This window comes from Orcinus orca, chromosome 3 (assembly GCF_937001465.1).
Source record: "Orcinus orca chromosome 3, mOrcOrc1.1, whole genome shotgun sequence".
NCBI lineage: Eukaryota > Metazoa > Chordata > Mammalia > Artiodactyla > Delphinidae > Orcinus > Orcinus orca.
In genome coordinates this window covers 83,487,523-83,508,614 of record NC_064561.1, presented here as the reverse complement: position 1 = coordinate 83,508,614, position 21,092 = coordinate 83,487,523, and the positions used below count along the sequence as shown (strand labels likewise).

General features: G+C 35.0%; 1 protein-coding gene across 9 annotated transcripts in view; it reads left to right on the top strand.

Annotated features, from left to right (window-relative positions):
- Positions 1–21,092, top strand: part of CSNK1G3 (casein kinase 1 gamma 3) — a 128,456-nt gene that overhangs the window by 43,442 nt on the left and 63,922 nt on the right. For all 9 annotated transcript variants that reach the window (XM_033423719.2, XM_004267420.4, XM_004267418.3 and 6 more), the window contains exons 3-4: positions 3,762–3,802; positions 14,332–14,401. In XM_033423719.2, the coding sequence (XP_033279610.1) occupies positions 3,762–3,802; positions 14,332–14,401 (111 nt within the window). The remainder of the gene's footprint in view (positions 1–3,761; positions 3,803–14,331; positions 14,402–21,092) is intronic.

Here is a 21,092-nt window from a genome sequence, read left to right as displayed (position 1 = left end):
GCTGTGACTTAAAAGTAGACATTTGAACATGTAAATGCCAACAAAAACAGTACTTTTAGAAGTATATATATAAAATACACAGTATTTTGATTCTGTGGAATTTGTGTTTAACCTAACTTCTTGTCCTATGAATATTTTTCCCTGTGCGCTTGTGAATAAATATCATATACAGGATAATTATGAAAAGATGATAATGTCTTGAGGAAATATAAATTCCATATTTAAACTCAAAACACAATTGTTCCTTTGTTAGATACCAGTTTCTCAAGATTAAGTTTTTCATTGTACCATTAAATTATTCACCTCAAGCTTACTAGAGGAAGACTACAATTTTATACATAACGCATTCTTGAAAATATATATGAAGGCACATCTAAATGCTGAACTTATTGGCTAAAAATATGGTATGTTTTCTAAAATTTTTTTATATTTATGGGCTCAGTGAGTACCACTCAGCATTCACCACTGAGCATTCACCACTTTGGGTCCTCCTGTTGAGGAGCATTCACCACTTTGGGTCCTCCTGTTGAACTCCATCTTTGTGATAAGTGTGACAGGTTTATGAGACTCATGCTATTTAGCATTAGAATGAATGCTTTTTTTCCCACTTATCTTTATAAAATAAGGACAAAACTCAGAAAAGCATTATAATATTTATATGAACAAACACTGCTGTACAGTGGTGGCAACGGTTCTAGGTATTTTCGCCATAAGTCTTTGCTGCAAGCAGTTTTACTGTTTGGCCATACAACTCATTGGCCATAAGGCAGTTTTGCTGGAAGGGGTGAAATAACTGATTGACGATTTGGTTTCAATGCTGTAATAGATAAAATAACTGGTTGACATTTTGGTTTGACAGTTTGGTTTCGACTGGTTGACAGTTTGCTTTCACTTCTCCACTGATGCAGTGCTTTCATTTTTTTTTTTTTTTTTTTGTGGTACGCGGGCCTCTCACTGCTGTGGCCTCTCCCGTTGCGGAGCACGGGCTCCGGACGCACAGGCTCAGCGGCCATGGCTCACGGGCCCAGCCGTTCCGCGGCACGTGGGATCTTCCCGGACCGGGGCACGAACCCGTGTCCCCTGTATCGGCAGGCGGACTCTCAACCACTGTGCCACCAGGGAAGCCCAGTGCTTTCATTTTTAATTTTTATTTTATATTGGAGTATACTTGATTTACAGTGTTATGTTTCAGGTGTACAGCAATATGATTTAGTTATATGTATATCTATTCTTTTTCAGATTCTTTTCCCATATAGGTTATTACAGAGTATTGAGTAGAGTTCCCTGTGCTATACAGTAGGTCCTTGTTGATTATCTATTTTATATATAGTAGTGTGTCTATCCCAACCTCCTAACCTCCTTATATTTTTATTTTATTTAAATCTTAGGCCTCATAATGGTCTAAATAGCGACGAGTAGCATGGTGTTCTTAAAATAGTGAATAAAACAACTACATATATTGACTTGATAGAAAATAAAATGATAAGAAAACTTACTAGAGGTATGACATAAGAGAGTGAAAAGCCAGATTGCATACACTACTAGAAAATGAGAACATCACTTTGCAGATCCTTCAGTGAACACAGTCATCCCTGCCACACCTCAAACCAAAAGCTTACCAAGCTATAGCAAATATAAAGAAGCAGCTAGTAACTCACAACAGTCATCCAGAGCATTAATTGTCAATTCTTTGGCTAATCTAGATACAACAGTTTGCGCTCTAATGCTGTCTTTATCAGATTTATCATGCAATATTAGAAGTTGGAGGCAAAAGAAGAATCAAGCTCTTCCTATCCCCCATAAAGAAATGGTTACGTGATTCCTGATGAGTGTAAGTTTCTTGAAAATGGTGAAAATTTTTGCTGTTTGATAGTGGAGAACATTATGGAGACAGAACTTTTGTATTTGGTACAGAATCTGGCTTAGATGATTTGGTAAAACATAAAGACTGGTCATGTGATGGAACATTTAAATGTAGTCTAGAGATTTACTACCAGTTATATAGGTTACATATATTGATAATAAATAGGAGCATCCCTCGATTGTTCATTTTATTTCCAGGGATATCTGTGGAGACTTAGAGTTAGTTTTTTTATGTTGTAGAGAACTTAGGTCCAACATGAGATTCTGAATCCGTAATGATTGACTTTGACAAAGGAAGTATCACCTTTTCTCAGATATACCATAATACAACTATAATCATGAATCTATACACGTTTTAAATGTATTCAGATATTTTTTGTATTTTCATTTTGACAGTAGAATCTTTAAAATATTTTATTACTAGTTTTTCATGTGTCATTGTGTCCTTTTTAATGTTCATTTTAAATTTTATTTTCATTTTAATTTCATATAAAATTGTCACATTTATATCAAAATATAATTTTCAATTCTTCCATCAAAATTGCCTCTTGGGCAATTAGCTGTGCTGCGAAACTGCTTGTGGCAAAGATTCTTATGGTGAAAATACTGCTCACTGTGGCAGCATATCCAAGACTGAAATTTTGTCTAGAAGTTTTACTGCCATTTATTAGCTGTTGTATAAAATGAAGTTAGGTGTATTATGTTGGAAAAATCACATGTGTGAAAGTTGATGATTACCTATTTTGTGTTAAGTAGCCAGTGTGACCAGGGCCAGTTACTATCACAGTTAAAAACAACAACGATCAGTGTTCTGTTTTTCTTACTATAAAAATAGTACATGCTTATTGAAAGAATACTGGAAATCCAGAAATCAAATATTGTTCTATTTTTTATTCTTTGAACTGTACGTGTAAAGAAGCACATTAATTTCTGTATCAGATTTTCTTTATATACTTAATTCTCCATAGTATTTTACTTGAACTACAGATGTTGACCCCTTGGAATTTTCTAGATTATTTTCAACTTGCTGGTGCCAATAATTACTGTAATTCATTTGAATTCTTTACATATTAATTATATTAAATCTTTATTCTGATTTGTCTTTCACTTGTTCTTTGTATATAATAGTTTTTTTCAACTTACAGAAGTTTAAAATATTTTAAGCTATCAAATCTGTATAAAATCTTCTGATCTTTTAATCTTTTTCCATTTATTTTTAATGCTCAAAAAGGTTTCTGTATACTGGCCTGATAAATATTTTTTCTTGTTTTATGGCTTATATCTAACTCTTAAAATACCTGGAATTTAATTTGGTTATAAGGCAAGTTCTTAATAACCCTTCTTCCCCTCAGAGTAATTAACTAGTTTGTCAAAGCCAATTATTGAATAATACTTTTAAAGTTTTATTTTAAAGGTATTCCACATTTTTTCTATATATTTGATCTATTTACTAGATTACATATGAGCCCTATTAAGATCACATCCCGTAATAATGAAGGATTTAAAATGAGGTGGTGATCGAGAAAGGAATTTTGTACTCCAATTTCTATATAGGGTCCTAGTTTTGAAATTTAGTTTAGCATGTGTTTGCCTACTGATTACTTTGTAAATTGTATGCAGTATTCCAACACTTTTTTTTTAAATAAATGGTCTAAAGTATTTATTAGTATTGCTTTCTACTCTGAATCTAGGTGAAATACTGAATGTGTTATGGAGTTGATCATAAATTTAAATATTTCCTTGTTATTGAGACTTCTGCTAAATAGTTGGAAGCAAAAACCTGTGTTTCATTTAAATGTGTTATGTGCTTCCCCTGACCCCACAAAGTACAGTTTTACATAATGTATCTTTAAAAATTCATTGCTGGTAGAATCTGACATTTTTCTTTTTTTTTCAAGGGAAAAATTTATACACAAATGAATATGTGGCAATTAAACTGGTAAGTTCATGTTTCTTATTTTTCTTTAATTATTTTCTTATTATTTCTTTAATGATTAAGTTGCATTTTCACTAATTTTTTTTCATATCCTTTTAACTTGAGTGTTTATTGGGAAAGTGGTAAGTGTAACTGACCTTTTGTTATTAAGCTCCTAGCATCTTCATGCCCCTCAAGTGTATGATAATGTATATATAAGATATCTGTGTCTTTGTGTGTTACAAAAACTTAATCCCTTTACTTTGGCAGCATTATAGAACTGAATTTAAAAAATTTTGAATTTAAGGAAGCTGACATATTGGTATTTTTTATTAGATAAAAGTTAGAATGCAAGATTTTTCTTCCTGATTCAAGCACTTGGACAAAGGTGTCCTTAGTATTCAGGATTACATTATTTGAAAATGTATTTGAGGTACCTTCCAACATCTCTTTTTCTGTTGATGTTTTTATATTTGGTAAAACTTGGCTATTGCTTGACCTTCAAGGATTCAGAAATTCTTGATGTGGGTGGATAGCCAGGCAAGCAAACTCCCCTGGGAATGTTTTGAAGTCCCAGATGTGCCTGGTATGACAGCTATAAGGCAGCTTTTTTTTTTTTGAATAGTTGGGATCTGGGAATTTTTATAAGATATAACTTTCTGCTGGCACATCTGTTCTATCTGGTTTGCCAGCCATGTTTCCTTGAGGTTGAGCATGGCTTGGTTTTCCCAGCCTGCCTGCCAGTCTCAATCTTGTCTCTGCCAATATAACCACTGTTATTAGGGTAATGTGACTTTAATATAGAAGGAGAGACTATTTGAGGAAGAGGCAAGTGGGAGAAATAAAAAAAAAACGTTGGGGATGAGATAGAAAACTGTGCTACTTAATTTTAAGTATCCTGTGAGTGTAAACCAAGTTTCACTGCAACAAATGCTGTTTACTTTTACTGGGAAATAAAAATGCACAGAAGGGTTGTGGTGCCACCAGGAGAGACTGGCTGGCTGACATGTGAGTTGGCACTGGCATTTACCTGGCATGAGTTCACCTAGGTTTAAGTTCTGGTCCTTGACTTTATGACAGAAAATCTGGTTAGGTTGTCTCATTAAGATTGTCACTGTTAATCAGAAGTGGATTCAGAGTATTAATCAATTCATGCAATCAGTCAAGCTCTCAGAGGTGTAAATATTTAGAAAGAGTTAATTTCTAACTTACAGTGAGGTATTTTACTATTATGGGTCCAGAATGCCCACATCAGAATAAATAATATGTTTTCTTTCTGTAGGCTGATATACATAGAATGCTAAGTTAAAATTACAAGGTTCCCTCCTGGGTGTGAAATCAGGACGGGGGGAGTTAGTTTGTGTGAATCACAATAGTGAGGCCCAGGATGCAGGGAATGGGTACTGCTGACTTTTTCTTTGGATTTCTCTTTTCCCATGTTCTAGGCCAGTGGTCTGGGATCTAGATGTTGTACGGTGTTGGGAGTTGGGGTGGCACACAAGGATGGAAGTGTGGCAACACCCATATTCTGTGTTATTGATGGCCCGTAGTGAGTAGCTTCAGGTATCTATCAGATATTTAACTGATGTTAGGGCAAATAAACCACTGTGTCAAAATAGGAGCCTCTCTAGGCTGACCTTTACTTGTCCATTTCAGTCATTAACTGGTGACCCTTAGGTCCTGTTATTTTCAGATTTGGAACTTGTTAACCCTGTTGACTTCTTTGATGCCTTAGTAAACATGTATTATGTCATCTTTTAGCCTTCTTATGTATACAGACATAAGTCACTTTTTGTAGTTTACCTTCATGCCATATCACTATCCCCTTATTTTTCTTCTTTCTTTTGGTGGGCAGACATTCACAGTGATCAGGACTACATATAAACATTGTGGTTATTTGGTATTCTTTGGGAGAACTGGGAATATTTTTGGATCCCTTTGTGGTATTTTGAGGTTGAAGTATGGTATAGAGTCATGCTTGCCTCAGATTCATCCAAAAAATATATTGGCAGGGCAGAAAATTTTTCACATAAACTGTTGGACCATGGTTCGGTACTTAGTTTACTAAATGTTTGTGTGTGTGTGTGTGTGTGTGTGTGTGTGTGTGCGCGCGCGCGCGTGTGTGTGTATGTGTATGTATTATATATATATATAAACTGTCCTTACATATATTTTTGTATCTTATGTTTGTATCTATTGTTTCTGTTTATAGAAGATAATATAATTTTGTTCAGAACCAGCCTAAAAAGTAACCACTTGAAAATGTTATGTCTGTATACCTTCAGTGCTATCTTATTTTTGTACATTGGTACAAATAAAGGCATTATTTGTTGACAGTGGTGTTCAGAGAGCAAACTTCAGTGACTACTTTTAGCTCTGTTATCTCCTATAAAGGTTTTCACATTTATTTAATGTTACCCTAGTTCATACTGACTGTTTGTTTCAAGGTAATTTGTTAAATTTGACCTCAGCCACCACCCTCATATCTTGTTGTTTGTAGTTATATAGTAACCCGTTGTTCATGAATAATGAAAAATTCATCCTGTGGTGAGGTGACTTTTGTTATATGGTGGCACAATAAAATTTTACTGCTAGTAAAGTATTGGAATCAAGTTGAACTGCCTCAACTAAGTTAGATCTGGGTTTCTGTTTTTACCTAGGGAATATTAGTGATTGAATAAGTTATGTATTTAATTTTACTTGTGATTGCCTGAGTGGGCATCTTTTATTATATCTTATGGTTATATACTTTTATATAGTTAAAACTGAAGAATTCCACTATGTGGAAGGAGCTATTTTAAGTCATATATATGTATATATAAACAAAATGAGAAAGAATATTCTATCCCTCTTTCATAGATGAGGGAACTGAAAAGTACATAAAGATTAAGTAACCTGCCAAAGTCTCTACAACAGCTAGTAAGTAATGAATTTAGGATTCAAACCCAATACAATTTAGTTTAAGTGCCTATGCTTTTAACTAGAGTTGTACCCTACCATTCTGCCTCTCAAGAACTAAGCTGATTGTTTTCTCTTTTAATAATCTTTATGATTATAATTGTTCCACTGGGACTTTACAGGTTCTTTATCTGAAGTCTGTCGTTGGTTCTTTCATTACGATATATCTTAGTATAAATATGTTAGTTATTCTGTTTGGGATTCACATTCCTCTTGAATCTCTGGTTTATCTTTCATCAGTTCTTGCATTTATTTCTTCAGTTACTGCCTCTGCTCACTTTTCTCTCAAGACACTTATCAAATGCATATTAGACCTTCACATTATATTGTCCAGATCTCTAATCTTTTTCCTATTTCTATTTTTCCTCCTTCATAATGCATTTTGTATACTATATATAGATGCAGTCTACAAAATTTTCTCATTCTTTAGACATTTTTCTATCTCCCAATTTCCAAATTCTCTTTTCTGTTGTGTTAATGTGCTGGTAGATTAGTTTTAAATTTTGTTGTTGTAGTTTTTTGTACTTCTTGAAGTTTTGTTGGTTTTGTTTAAATTTTGTTACCTTGCTGTACTTTCCTGTTGAATCTTGTTCAATTTTCCTGTGTTATTACTCTGTTATAGTTTTGTTTCCTGCAAATATTTTCACACATTTATTATTTCTTATATGTTAAATCTATTTTGCTTCTGTTTATGTTCTCTCTGTGTGTGTGTGTGTGTGTATGTGTGTGTGTGTGTGACTGTAAAAATCTCAAAAACATGATGTTGAAGGAAAAAAGCCAGACACATACATATAAAACATACATTGTATAATGTCATTTGTATGAAATCCAACAATGGACAAAACAAATCCAAAGGTGATAGAAGTCCAAAAGTGATTATCTCTGAGAGAAGGGTGATGGAAATGCTCTAAACTTTAGAGGCTAAAGGTTTTTTGAGATGGTGGTTGCAGGGATATATACAATTTACAAAGCTCATGGGCCTAATACTTAGGAACTGTGTGTTTTATTGTAAGCTGTACTCCAGCTAAAAATTAAAAAAATATATATTGTTGCTACTATCAGAATTTTCCTATCTCTGTCTTTGTTCTTTCTTACTTTTCTGTAATTTCTTACTTTTCTTTACATTAGAAATATATAGTTTAGAGGTGAATTCCTGGAAACAGGAGAAATAGAATCAGGGCCACCATTCTAGTCATGAATGTTCACAGTATACTCTTCTTCAGGGTCAAAGAGTCAAACACAGATTTCCCTAATGCTTGATCTAATAGCCACTTAACCTTGTGTACATTTATGGCATTAATTTATTTTACGCTGTGCTTAAAGTTGACTATCTGGATTTAACCTTAGGGAGACAAAGATGACTAATAGATTATTACATTATAGAAGAGTTGAGAGGCCCTCCCATCAGGAAAGCTGCACAAGCCTCCATGATAGCCTCATCCACCAGAGGACAGACAGCAGAAGCAAGAAGAACTACAGTCTTGCAGCCTGTGGAACAAAAACCACATTCACAGAAGGATAGACGAGATGAAAAGGCAGGGGGCTATGTACGAGATGAAGGAACAAGATAAACCCCCAGAAAAACAACTAAATGAAGTGGAGATAGGCAGCCTTCCAGAAAAAGAATTCAGAATAATGATAGTGAAGATGATCCAGGACCTCGGAAAAAGAATGGAGGCAAAGATCGAGAAGATGCAAGAAATGTTTAAAAAACACCTAGAAGAATTAAAGAACCAACAAACAGAGGTGAACAATACAATAACTGAAATGAAAACTACACTAGAAGGAATCAATAGCAGAATAACTGAGGCAGAAGAACGGATAAGTGACCTGGAAGACAGAATGGTGGAATTCACTGCTGAGGAACAGAATAAAGAAAAAAGAATAAAAAGAAATGAAGACAGCCTAAGAGACCTCTGGGACAACATTAAACACAACAACATTCGCACTACAGGGGTCCCAGAAGGAGAAGAGAGAGAGAAAGGACCCGAGAAAATATTTGAAGAGATTATAGTCGAAAACTTCCCTAACATGGGAAAGGAAATAGCCACCCATGTCCAGGAACTGCAGAGTCCCGTACAGGATAAATCCAAGGAGAAACACAGCGAGACACATAGTAATCAAATTGGCAAAAATTAAAGACAAAGAAAAATTATTGAAAGCAGCAAGGGAAAAACAACAAATAACATACAAGGGAACTCCCATAAAGTTAACAGCTGATTTCTCAGCAGAAACTGTACAAACCAGAAGGGAGTGGCATGATATACTTAAAGTGATGAAAGGGAAGAACCTACAACCAAGACTACCCGGCAAGGAGCTCATTCAGATTCGATGGAGAAATCAAAAGCTTTACAGACAAGCAAAAGCTAAAGAATTCAGCACCTCCAAACCAGCTCTACAACAAATTCTAAAGAAACTTCTGTAAGTGGGAAACACAAGGGAAGAAAAGAACCTACAAAAACAAACCCAAAACAATTAAGAAAATGGTCGTAGGAACATACATATCGATAATTACCTTAAACATGAATGGCTTAAATGCTCCAACCACAAGAAACAGGCTTGCTGAATGGATACAAAAACAAGACCCATATATATGCTGTCTACAAGAGACCCACTTTAGACCTAGGGACACATACAGACTGAAAGTGAGGGGATGGATAAAGATATTCCATGCAAATGGAAATCAAAAGAAAGCTGGAGTAGCAATACTCATATCAGATAAAATAGACTTCAAAATAAAGAATGTTACAAGAGACAAGGAAGGACACTTCATAATGATAAAGGGATCAATCCAAGAAGAAGATATAACAATTATAAATATATATGCACCCAACATTGGAGCACCTTAACGCATAAGGCAACTGCTACCAGCTGTAAAAGAGGAAATCGACAGTAACACAATAATAGTGGGGGACTTTAACACCTCACTTACACCAATGGACAGATCCTCCAAAATGAAAATAAATAAGGAAACAGAGCTTTAAATGACACAATAGACCAGATAGAGTTAATTGATATTTATAGGACATTCCATCCAAAAACAGCAGATTACACTTTCTTCTCAAGTGTGCAAGGAACATTCTCCAGGATAGATCACATCTTGGGTCACAAATCAAACCTCAGTAAATATAAGAAAATTGAAATCATATCAAGCATCTTTTCTGACCACAGAGCTATGAGATTAGAAATCAGTTACAGGGGAAAAAACGCAAAAAACACAAACACATGGAGGCTAAACACTACGTTACTAAATAACCAAGAGATCACTGAAGAAATCAAAGAGGAAATCAAACAATACCTTGAGACAAATGACAATGAAAATATGACAATCCAAAACCTATGGGATGCAGCAAAAGCAGTTCTAAGAGGGAAGTTTATAGCTATACAAGCCTACCTCAAGAAACAAGAAAAATCTCAAATAAATAATCTAACCTTACACCTAAAGGAACTATAGAGAGAAGAACAAACAAAACCCAAAGTTAGCAGAAGGAAAGAAATCATAAAGATCAGATCAGAAATAAATGAAAAAGAAATGAAGAAAACAATAGCAAAGGTCAATAAAAGTAAAAGCTGGTTCTTTGAGAAGATAAACAAAATTGATAAACCATTAGCCAGACTCATCAAGAAAAAGAGGGAGAGGACTGAAATCAATAAAATTAGAAATGACAAAGGAGAAGTGACACCAGACACCACAGAAATACAAAGCATCCTAAGAGACTACTACAAGGAACTCTATGCCAATAAAATGGACAACCTAGAAGAAATGGACAAATTCTTAGAAAGGTATAACCTTCCAAGACTGAACCAGGAAGAAATAGAAAATATGAACAGACCAATCACAAGTAATGAAATTGAAACTGTGATTAAAAATCTTCCAACAAACAAAAGTACAGGACCAGATGGCTTCACAGGTGAATTCTATCAAACATTTAGAGAAGAACTAACACCCATCCTTCTCAATCTCCTCCAAAACATTTTGGAGGAAGGAACACTCCCAAACTCATTCTATGAGGCCACCATCACCCTGATACCAAAACCAGACAAAGATACTACAAAAAAAGAAAATTAGCGACCAATATCACTGATGAATATAGATGCAAAAATCCTCAGCAAAATACTAGCAAACAGAATCCATCAGCACATTAAAAGGATCATACACCATGATCAAGTGGGATTTATCCCAGGGGTGCAAGGATTCTTCAGTATATGCAAATCAATCAATGTGATACACCATATTAACAAATTGAAGAATGAAAACCATATGATCATCTCAATAGATGCAGAGAAAGCTTTTGACAAAATTCAACAGCCATTTATGATAAAAACTCCAGAAAGTGGGCATAGAGGGAACGTACCTCAACATAATAAAGGCCATATATGACAGACCCACAGCAAACATCATTCTCAATGGTGAAGAACTGAAAGCATTTCCTCTAAGATCAGGAACAAGAAAAGGATGTCCACTCTTGCCACTATTATTCAACATAGTTTTGGAAGTCCTAGCCTTGGCAGTCAGAGAAGAAAAAGAAATAAAAAGAATACAAATCGGAAAAGAAGAAGTAAAACTGTCACTGTTTGCAGATGACACGATACTATACATAGAGAATCCTAAAGATGCCACCAGAAAACGAGCTAATCAATGAATTTGGTAAAGTTGCTGGATACAAAATTAATGCACAGAAATCTCTTGCATTCCTATACACTAATGATGAAAAATCTGAAAGAGGAATTAAGGAAACACTCCCATTTACTATTGCAACAAAAAGAATAAAATACCTAGGATTAAACCTACCTAGGGAGACAAAAGGCCTGTATGCAGAAAACTCTAAGACACTGATGAAAGAAATTAAAGATGATACCAACAGGTGGAGAGATATACCATGTTCTTGGATTGGAAGAATCAATATTGTGAAAATGACTATACTACCCAAAGCAATCTACAGATTCAATGCAATCCCTATCAAATTACCAATGGCATTTTTTATGGAACTAGAACAAAAAATCTTAAAATTTGTGTGGAGACACAAAAGACCCCGAATAGCCAAAGCAGTCTTGAGGGAAATAAACGGAGCTGGAGGAATCAGAGTCCCTGACTTCAGACTATACTACAGATCTACAGTAATCAAGGCAATATGGTACTGGCAGAAAAACAGGAACATAGATCAATGGAACAGGTAGAAAGCCCAGAGGTAAACCAATGCAACTATGGTCAACTAATCTATGACAAAGGAGGCAAGGATATACAATGAAGAAAAGACAGTCTCTTCAGTAAGTGGTGCTGGGGAAACGGGACAGCTACGTGTAAAAGAATGAAATTAGAACACTCCCTAACACCATACACAAAAATAAACTCAAAATGGATTTGAGACCTAAATGTAAGTCCGGACACTACTAAAGTCTTACAGGAAACCATAGGAAGAACACTCTTTGACATAGATCACAGCAAGATCTTTTTTGATCCACCTTCTAGAGTAATGGAAATACAAACAAAAATAAACAAATGGGACCTAATGAAACTTCAAAGCTTTTGCACAGCAAAGGAAACCATAAACAAGACGAAAAGACAACCCTAAGAATGGGAGAAAATATTTGCAAACGAATCAACGGACAAAGGATTAATCTCCGAAATATATAAACAGCTCATGCAGCTCAATATTAAAAAAACAAACAACCCAATCCAAAAATGGGCAGAAGACCTAAGTAGACATTTCTCCAAAGAAGACATACAGATGGCCAAGAAGCACATGAAAAGCTGCTCAACATCACTAATTATTAGAGAAATGCAAATCAAAACTACAAAACTACAATTCAAATCACACCAGTTAGAATGAGCTTCTGAAAATCTACAAACGACAAATGCTGGAGAGGGTGTGGAGAAAAGGGAACCCTCTTGCACTGTTGTGGGAATGTAAATTGATATAGCCACTATGGAGAACAGTATGGAGGTTCCTTAAAAAGTAAAAATAGAATTTCCATATGATCCAGCAATCCCACTACTGGGCATATACCCTGAGAAAACCATAATTCAAAAAGAGTCATGAACCAAAATGTTCATTGCAGCTCTATTTACCAGGACATGTAAGCAACCATCAAAAGAAGATGTGACACACATATACAATGGAATATTACTCAGCCATAAAAAGGAATGAAACTGAGTTATTTGTAGTGAGGTGGATGGACCTAGAGACTGTCATACAGAGTGAAGTAAGTCAGAAAGAGAAAAACAAATACCGTATGCTAACACATATATATGGAATCTAAATTAAAAAAGAAAAAACGGTCAGAAGAACCTAGGGGCAAGGCGGGAATAAAGATGCAGACCTACTAGAGAATAGACTTGAGGATACGGGGAGGGAGAAGGGTAAGCTGGGACAAAGTGAGAGAGTGGCATGGACATATATACACTACCAACCGTAAAATAGCTAGCTAGTGGAAATCAGCTGCATAGCACAGGGAGATCAGCTTGGTGCTTTGTGGCCACCTAGAGGGGTGGGATAGGGAGGGTGGGAGGGAGGGAGATGCAAGAGGGAAGAGATATAGGGATGTATGTATGTGTATAACTGATTCACTTTGTTAGAAAGCAGAAACTGACACACCATTGTAAAGCAATTATACCCTAATAAAGATGTTAAAAAAAACCCAAAAAGGCACATGCACCCCAATGTTCATTGCAGCACTATTTACAATAGCCAGGTCATGGAAGCAACCTAAATGCCCATCGACAGACGAATGGATAAAGAAGATGTGGTACATATATACAATGGAATATTACTCAGCCATAAAAAGGAATGAAATTGGGTCATTTGTTGAGACGTGGATGGATCTAGAGACTGTCATACAGAGTGAAGTAAGTCAGAAAGAGAAAAACAAATATCGTATATTAACGCATATATGTGGAACCTAGAAAAATGGTATGGATGAACCGGTATTCAGGGCAGAAATTGAGGCACAGATATAGAGAATAAACGTATGCACACCAAGGGGGGAAAGCAGCGGGTGGGTGGTGGTGGTGGTGTGATGAATTGGGATATTGGGATTGACATGTATACACTAATGTGTATAAAATGGATGACTAATGAGAACCTGCTGTATAAAAAAAAAAGTGATCACATGTATTTTATTGGAAAGAAGCAAAAATAGACCATATTTACTGTCTAAAAAAAAAATATATATATATATATAGATCTTTAATAAAAAAATCAACAGAAATTAAAAATTCACCTTTGACCTTACTCAAAGCTAGATCCCTCTCCTGAGTTAACTACTGGTTTATTATGTAGCTTTTAAAGACCTTTTCTAATGCATTCATATGCTTCTGAATGTTTGAAATATTAAATATTTTTTTGCTTTATTGAGGTGGGTCTTTCCATATGTATGGATACTATATGTATTTGTGGAAATTGTTGAACACAGTTTTACTCTGTCTCAGATTGTATTTTAATCAAGGCAAGACGTTGAAATATTATAAAGAACAATGCTTGGAATACCAAAAAAAAAATGTTGACACCAAGATTTATAAATTCGGAATTGGGGCCTAGTGATATTTTAATAACTTAAATATTTTTTGTTGTTGCTTTTTTTTTTTTTTAAATTAGGAGCCCATGAAATCCAGAGCACCACAACTACATTTGGAATACAGATTCTACAAGCAGTTAGGATCTGGAGGTAAAGTCTTATATTAATTTTTTAATTTGTAATAAAACGGATTGTCATGATAAGAACTCTGTGGTTTCAAAGAATAGTATGTTAAATTTAGTTAATATTAATCACTTCTTAAGGCAATGCTTAGTAGATATTTTCTTACTACAGTCTTCCCTTTTTATTCTAAATATGACATTTTTGGAGCTTTTTGTGTTGGTACTAATATAAATAGAGAACATTGTAAAAAAAATTTAATTTGAGAATATAAGGTGCATATAGTTTCCAAGTGCTTAGCCTTTTTGGTGGTATTATAGTTATTGAAATGATTTATGACATGGTGGTAGGCTGAAAAATGGCTGCATAAAAAAATATCCATATCATAATCCCTGGAATCTGTAAATGTTACCTTATAGTAAAGACTTCACAGGTATGATTAAGTTAAGGATCTTGAGATCAGGAGGTTATTCTGGGTTATCTGGGTGGCCCCTAAATGCAGTCACAAATGTCCTTGTAAAAGAGAGTCAGAAGAACCATTAACGTACACAGAAGAAGAAAAGGCAAAGTGGCTACAGAGGCCAAGATTGGAGTGATATAGCCATAAGCCAAGGAATGCTGGCAGCCATGAAAACCTGGTATAGGATTGTCCTATAGAACCTCTTTGATTCAGCCTGTTGAAACTGATTTCAAATGTTTGGCCTCCAGAACTGTGAGAAATAAATTTTTGTTATTTTAAGCCACAGGTGTGTAGTAATTACAGTGGCTGTAGGAAATTAATACAGGTATATTTTTACATAAACCCTAAATCTAAGTGAGAATGGATATTTTGTGCCATTGGAAAAAACTAATGAGAAAATTTCCCTTTTTTCGTTGCATTTACTTTATGTTAACGTTTCTCTCAACTCCACTTTTTCTGTTCACTACTATTCTAACTGTAATGATTTTATACATACAGTTTCTTATCAAGTAGGGATATTTTGTTTCCCCAGATTTAATAAAATGGAAGTTTTTGATGTGTTTTTTGTAAGCACATGTTTACATTCTACTTGGTAGAGTTGTACATTTTTTAATACATTATCAATTTTGCATTCTTTTTTTTCCCTAAGAGCATACTTTCGAATGAGTAGTCATTGTGGGGACAATAAGTTGACATTTTGTAATGTTTTATCATTATAAACGTTCTATAATGCATGTTTAAGTCTGATACAGACAGGCCTCCAGGACTTATCAAAATTATCACTGACAACTGAGATGTAAATGATAAGGGGACACAATTATATGTGAAACCATACATATTAGTTAGGACTGGCAAGTGACAGAAAGCCCTAAGAAGCTAAGTGGAAAAAAGAAAAAAAGGAGTTATTGACTATGTACTGTAAATTCAGGGAAAGGACTTATCTATAAGACATTGCAGTACTGTCATCAGGGACATTGTTGAGTTTGTCTTTATGCTCTGCCTTTTTGTGTGTGTGTAAGATTTTTTCTCTGATTGGCCCTTCTTATGAGACGGCAAAGGTGCTTACCAACAGCCCAGCTTAGCAATTTTAAAAGTATCTGTTAACTAAAAATTTCGGCAAAAGTTCTAGGACTGAACCTTACTGTCTTATTTTGTGTCTAATGATTTAATCACTGAATTTGATTGCCCAGACTTACTCATCTCAGGCACTACCTGTGAAGTTCAGGGACTGAGAATGGGGAGAGGTGTTGTCTAATGGGAAATTGAGGTGTTAACAGAAGAAGGAAGATTGGATGCTGGGGAGATGAAAATAAGAAATCTATCTACTTAAGTAGTAAAACTATCATTTGGAAAAATAGGATGGAATACTTTAATTGGATAAGAATGAATAAGTTAATTTGGAGTTTAGGGAGTCATTGAATTGAATACCATGGTGCACTTACTTTTATTATTATATTCTTTACTTTTTTTAACTTTAAAATTTATGTCAGGGATAGTAATAATAAAGTGGAACATACATCTGTTAGCACTTGAATGCCAAAGGGCTGTTGTGCCCCACGACTCCAGGGACCGCCATTTAGTCTGCATATATAAGGGTGCTCCCCTGTACTCCAGGGCATAGCACGTACATAAATTGAAATATGAGTGTTATTGCTTGAAGGTGTGTGTAATGGTGGCTCTGAAACTCTGACAGGTGTTGTGTAGTTTTGAGTGTTTCACGTGAATCATGTGAATTTTAGTTACTTGTTAGTGTTTTTATCGATCATGAATTTTAAAAAATTTTTGCGTACTCGTGAGCTTTATAGAAAAACAAGAGTGTTTAATTGTTTTGAGGAGAGACTGATGACTTAAAAATTATTTGATTTTGGAATTGCTACTTGAAAGGATTGTATTTTCAGACTGCTCTTAATCATAAGTGGGGCATTCATAGTAATTTAATCTATAATTCTTTTATGATATTGTTTCATTTAAGTAGCAACTTGTTTGTTAGTGTTCTCTTTAAAAATAGATATACTGGGCTTCCCTGGTGACGCAGTGGTTAAGAATTCACCTGGCAGTGCAGGGAACATGGGTTTGAGCCCTGGTCCGGGAAGATGCCACATGCTGCGGAGCAACTAAGCCCGCGCGCCACAACTACTGAGCCTGCACTCTAGAGCCTGTGCTCCGCAACAAGAGAAGCCACCGCCATGAGAAGCCCGCGCAGCACAACAAAGAGTAGCCCCCGCTCTCCGCAGCTAAAGAAAGCCCGCGCACAGCAACGAAGACCCAGTGCAGCCAAAAATAAATAAATTTTAAAAATAGATATATTTAATCAATATTCAGAATATATAAAGACGTCCTAAAACTCAACAGCAAAAATACAAACAATCCAACTTTAAAGTGGGCACAGAACTTGAATAGACATTTTTCTAAAGAAGATAGATATACAAATAGCCAATAAGCACATGAAAAGATGCTGAATATCACAAATCATTAGGAAAATGTAAGTCAGACCCACAAAGACATACCACTTCACACCCATTAGGGTGGCTGTTATTAACTAAATAAAGGAAAAGCAAACCAAACACCAGTGAACAGCTAGTGTTGGTGTGAATATGGAGAAATTGGAATCTTTGTGCATTACTGGTGGGAATGTGGATTGCTGCAGCTGCTGTGGAAAACAGTACGACTGTTCCTCAAAAAATTAAACATAGAATTACCATTTGACTCAGCAGTTCCACTTCTAATTATATGCATAAAAGAACTGAAAGCAGGGACTTAAACAGATAGTTGTACACCCATGTTCATAGCAGTGTGATTTGCAATAGCCAAAAGGTGGAAACAACTTTGAATGGATATACAAAGTGTGGTTTTATACACAGAAGGGAATATTATTCAGCCCTAAAAAGGAAGGAAATTCTGACGCGTGCTACAGTATAGAGGAACCTTGAGAACGTTATGCTAAATGAAGTAAGCTAGTCACAAAAGGACAAATGCTGTGTGATTCCACACTTTGAGATACCCAGAGTAGTCAGATTCATAGAGACAGAATTCAGAATGGTGGTTGCCAGGGGCTGAGAGGAGAGGGGAGTGGGAAAATATTGTTTAATGGGTATAGAGTTTCAGCCTGGGATGATGAAAAAGTTCTGGAGGTGGATAGTGGTGGTGGTTGCACAACAATGTGACTATACGTGATGCCACTGAACTGTACATTTAAAAATGGTTAAAATGATAAATCTTCTGTTATGTATATTTTGCCACAGCAAAAACAAATTAAAACAGATTTATTTAGAATTATTTACTGAAATATCTGTGAAATAATATACAGTTTATCTAGTTCTACTCTCTAGGTTTTGATTCTCCTGTAAGTCTTTCTCCTTATCTAACCTCCTTGGCAGTATCCCACTTTTCTCTCTTATTTGTTCACTGAATCTGTTACATATATACAGTAGGACTGTACAGCTTTACTGCAGTGTGCGTATGAGGGTTGACTCCTTATATTATTTATAGTTTTCCATAGGATTAGAGTATTGTTTTATACCATTATCAGTTTCTCTGATAACAAAAATTTAATGTTTCAAATGGTCTTGTTTTGTAATATCTACTCAGCATTTATTGAGTAAAATGAAGATCTAGACTTGGGAGTCATCAACACATAGGTGGTTTTTAAAGCTAAGGGAATGGATGAGGTCTCCCATAGGAGAGTGTAGAGAGTGTCAAGAGAAGAGGAACATAGGCAAAACCATGATGACCACTGCATTGGGTAGGAATAAATTTGACTGTCAGTATCAAAAATCATGACAGCAGTAGCTTAAACAAGTAAAGCAATGTTATGTGAGGAAAAATAAACAAGGAGTCCTGAAGTAGACATTTGTAGGATTGATATGGCTACACAGAAGTAAGGAATCAGGCTAGCTCTAGCTTCTTCCTTCTGTTTTTCGTATGTGGCTTTCATTTTTATGATTCTGGATTTTTTTGTAACAGGAGGGAGGAAGGAAAGGATGAAATTACCATCTATATAAGGATAATTTCCAATTCTTTATCCCGGCCTTCATTCTTAAAATCTAGTCATACATGTATGTCTCTACTAGAATCAGCAATTCTATATACCCAGAATTTCTCTCCCTATCTTCTTTCCCCTTACTTTTCCAATGATTTCTCTCTCTTCCAAAAGACCTGTTTGTTTTTCTGGATTATCTTGTTCCATTAGTGGCTCACCCATTCAAGCTGAAAGTGTTAGTCACCTTTAATTTTGACTTTTTGGGATAATCATCAAAAAGATCCATCAGTTAGGTCTCTTAAGAGATCTGTTGACTTCATTCTCTTCTCCCAGTCTTCATTGTCCCTATTTTTTGAATTGGGCTTCTTTTTATGCATCTCACTTCCTTCTTCCCTACATTCCTCTTAGAGGCTTGTCATTTAGTATAAAGTCCACATTTCTTTCTCTTTCTATTCGACCCACTTTTTAGTTGCACTAAACTTAGTGTTCTCTGAATAGATCTTATTATTTTCATATATCCGTATTCTTCTTTCTGGAATGTCTTTCTTTCTCGATGAATTTCTTCTTTCTTCAGTCCCCAGCTAAAGTATCTCCTCTTTTGCAGTACATTTTCTGGTATCTGTTTCATTCCAGAAAAAGCTTCTTCTTTGACTTGAAATTATTTTGAATACATCTTCATTTTTCTTTCATCATACCATATTATATTTATATTTGCTTATGTCTCTCTCCTCCATTAAAATTTGAACTCTTTGAGGGCAGTGAGAATCATCTTCTTATCCTTGAAACTGAGCAGAATGATTGACAATTGTAGGCCCTTGGTGAATGGTTGAAATGGTAAATTCTTTAATGAGAATAATAGACTGTTTTCTATCATCAGATGTGAAGTTGCAGTACATAATCTCCAATATTTCCTATAGCTTTTTAGCTTTTGTGATCATATGTTTAAAGTTTGATATATTAATATTATGTAAAATCATATTACATTTTGAGTTTATTCCACTTTTGACAAATAGACATAACCATGTAATTTCAAAAATTTATTTATTTTAATTAATGTCATTTGTATCACCCTGTGATTAGGTAAATTTAGAGATCCAGAAATAGAAGGAAAAAAAGTCAGTGATGAGTAATTTTTAAATGATCAGAAATGATAAACCAAGGGCATATGCAGGTACTTATTTAATTAACTGTACAATTCAGCTGCCTAAAAATAATCACTTTCTAGAGAAGCATAGGTTTTAATTATTAGAATTAATTGTTTTTTTTAATCTACTTGAAAAATAGTTTAGTTGAATTGTTGATATGATACTTCATGAAAATGCATGGGACATATTTTGCAATGTATGGGGAAAAGTGTTTTGAAGATCTGTGATTCTGAATAATGCTTCTGTGTCTTAAATTACTTCCTTGACATCAGATGGTTTATATAGGCCATATTGACCTAATTTGCAATCATTTATTCCTTGGAATTTCTTTATCAGCTGATACTTCATCACAGAAAGTCAAATAACCTTTTTTTTCTGTCATAAATTACTATTCTTGGAAGATCTCTAACTATGGAAATGATGTTAAATATACTATTTGAGACTGTGCATATGTTAAATTGTTAAATAATTTTTTCTCAAGTGAGTGGCTTGCCTTTTTTTTTAAATTTATTTTTAACATCTTTATTGGAGTATAATAGCTTTACAATGGTGTGTTAGTTTCTGCTTTATAACAAAGTGAATCAGTTATACATATACATATGTCCCCATATCTCTTCCCTCTTGCATCTCCCTCCCTCCCACCCTCCCTATCCCACCGCTCTAGGTGGTCACAAAGCACCGACCTGATCTCCCTGTGCTGTGCGGCCGCTTCCCACTAGCTATTTTACGTTTGGTAGTGTATATATGTCCATGCCACTCTCTCACTTTGTCCCTGCTTACCCTTCCCCCTTCCCATATCCTCAAGTCCATTCTCTAGTAGGTCTGCATCTTTATTCCCATCTTGCCCCTAGGTTCTTCTGACCATTTTTTTTCTTTTTCTTTTTAGATTCCATATATATGTGTTAGCATACGGTATTTGTTTTTCTCTTTCTGACTTACTTCACTCTGTATGACAGTCTCTAGGTCCATCCACCTCACTACAAATAACTCAGTTTTGTTCCTTTTTATGGCTGAGTAATATTCCATTGTATATATGTGCCACATCTTCTTTATCCATTCATCTGTTGATGGACACTTAGGTTGCTTCCATGTCCTGGCTATTGTAAATAGAGCTGCAATGAACATTTTGGTACATGA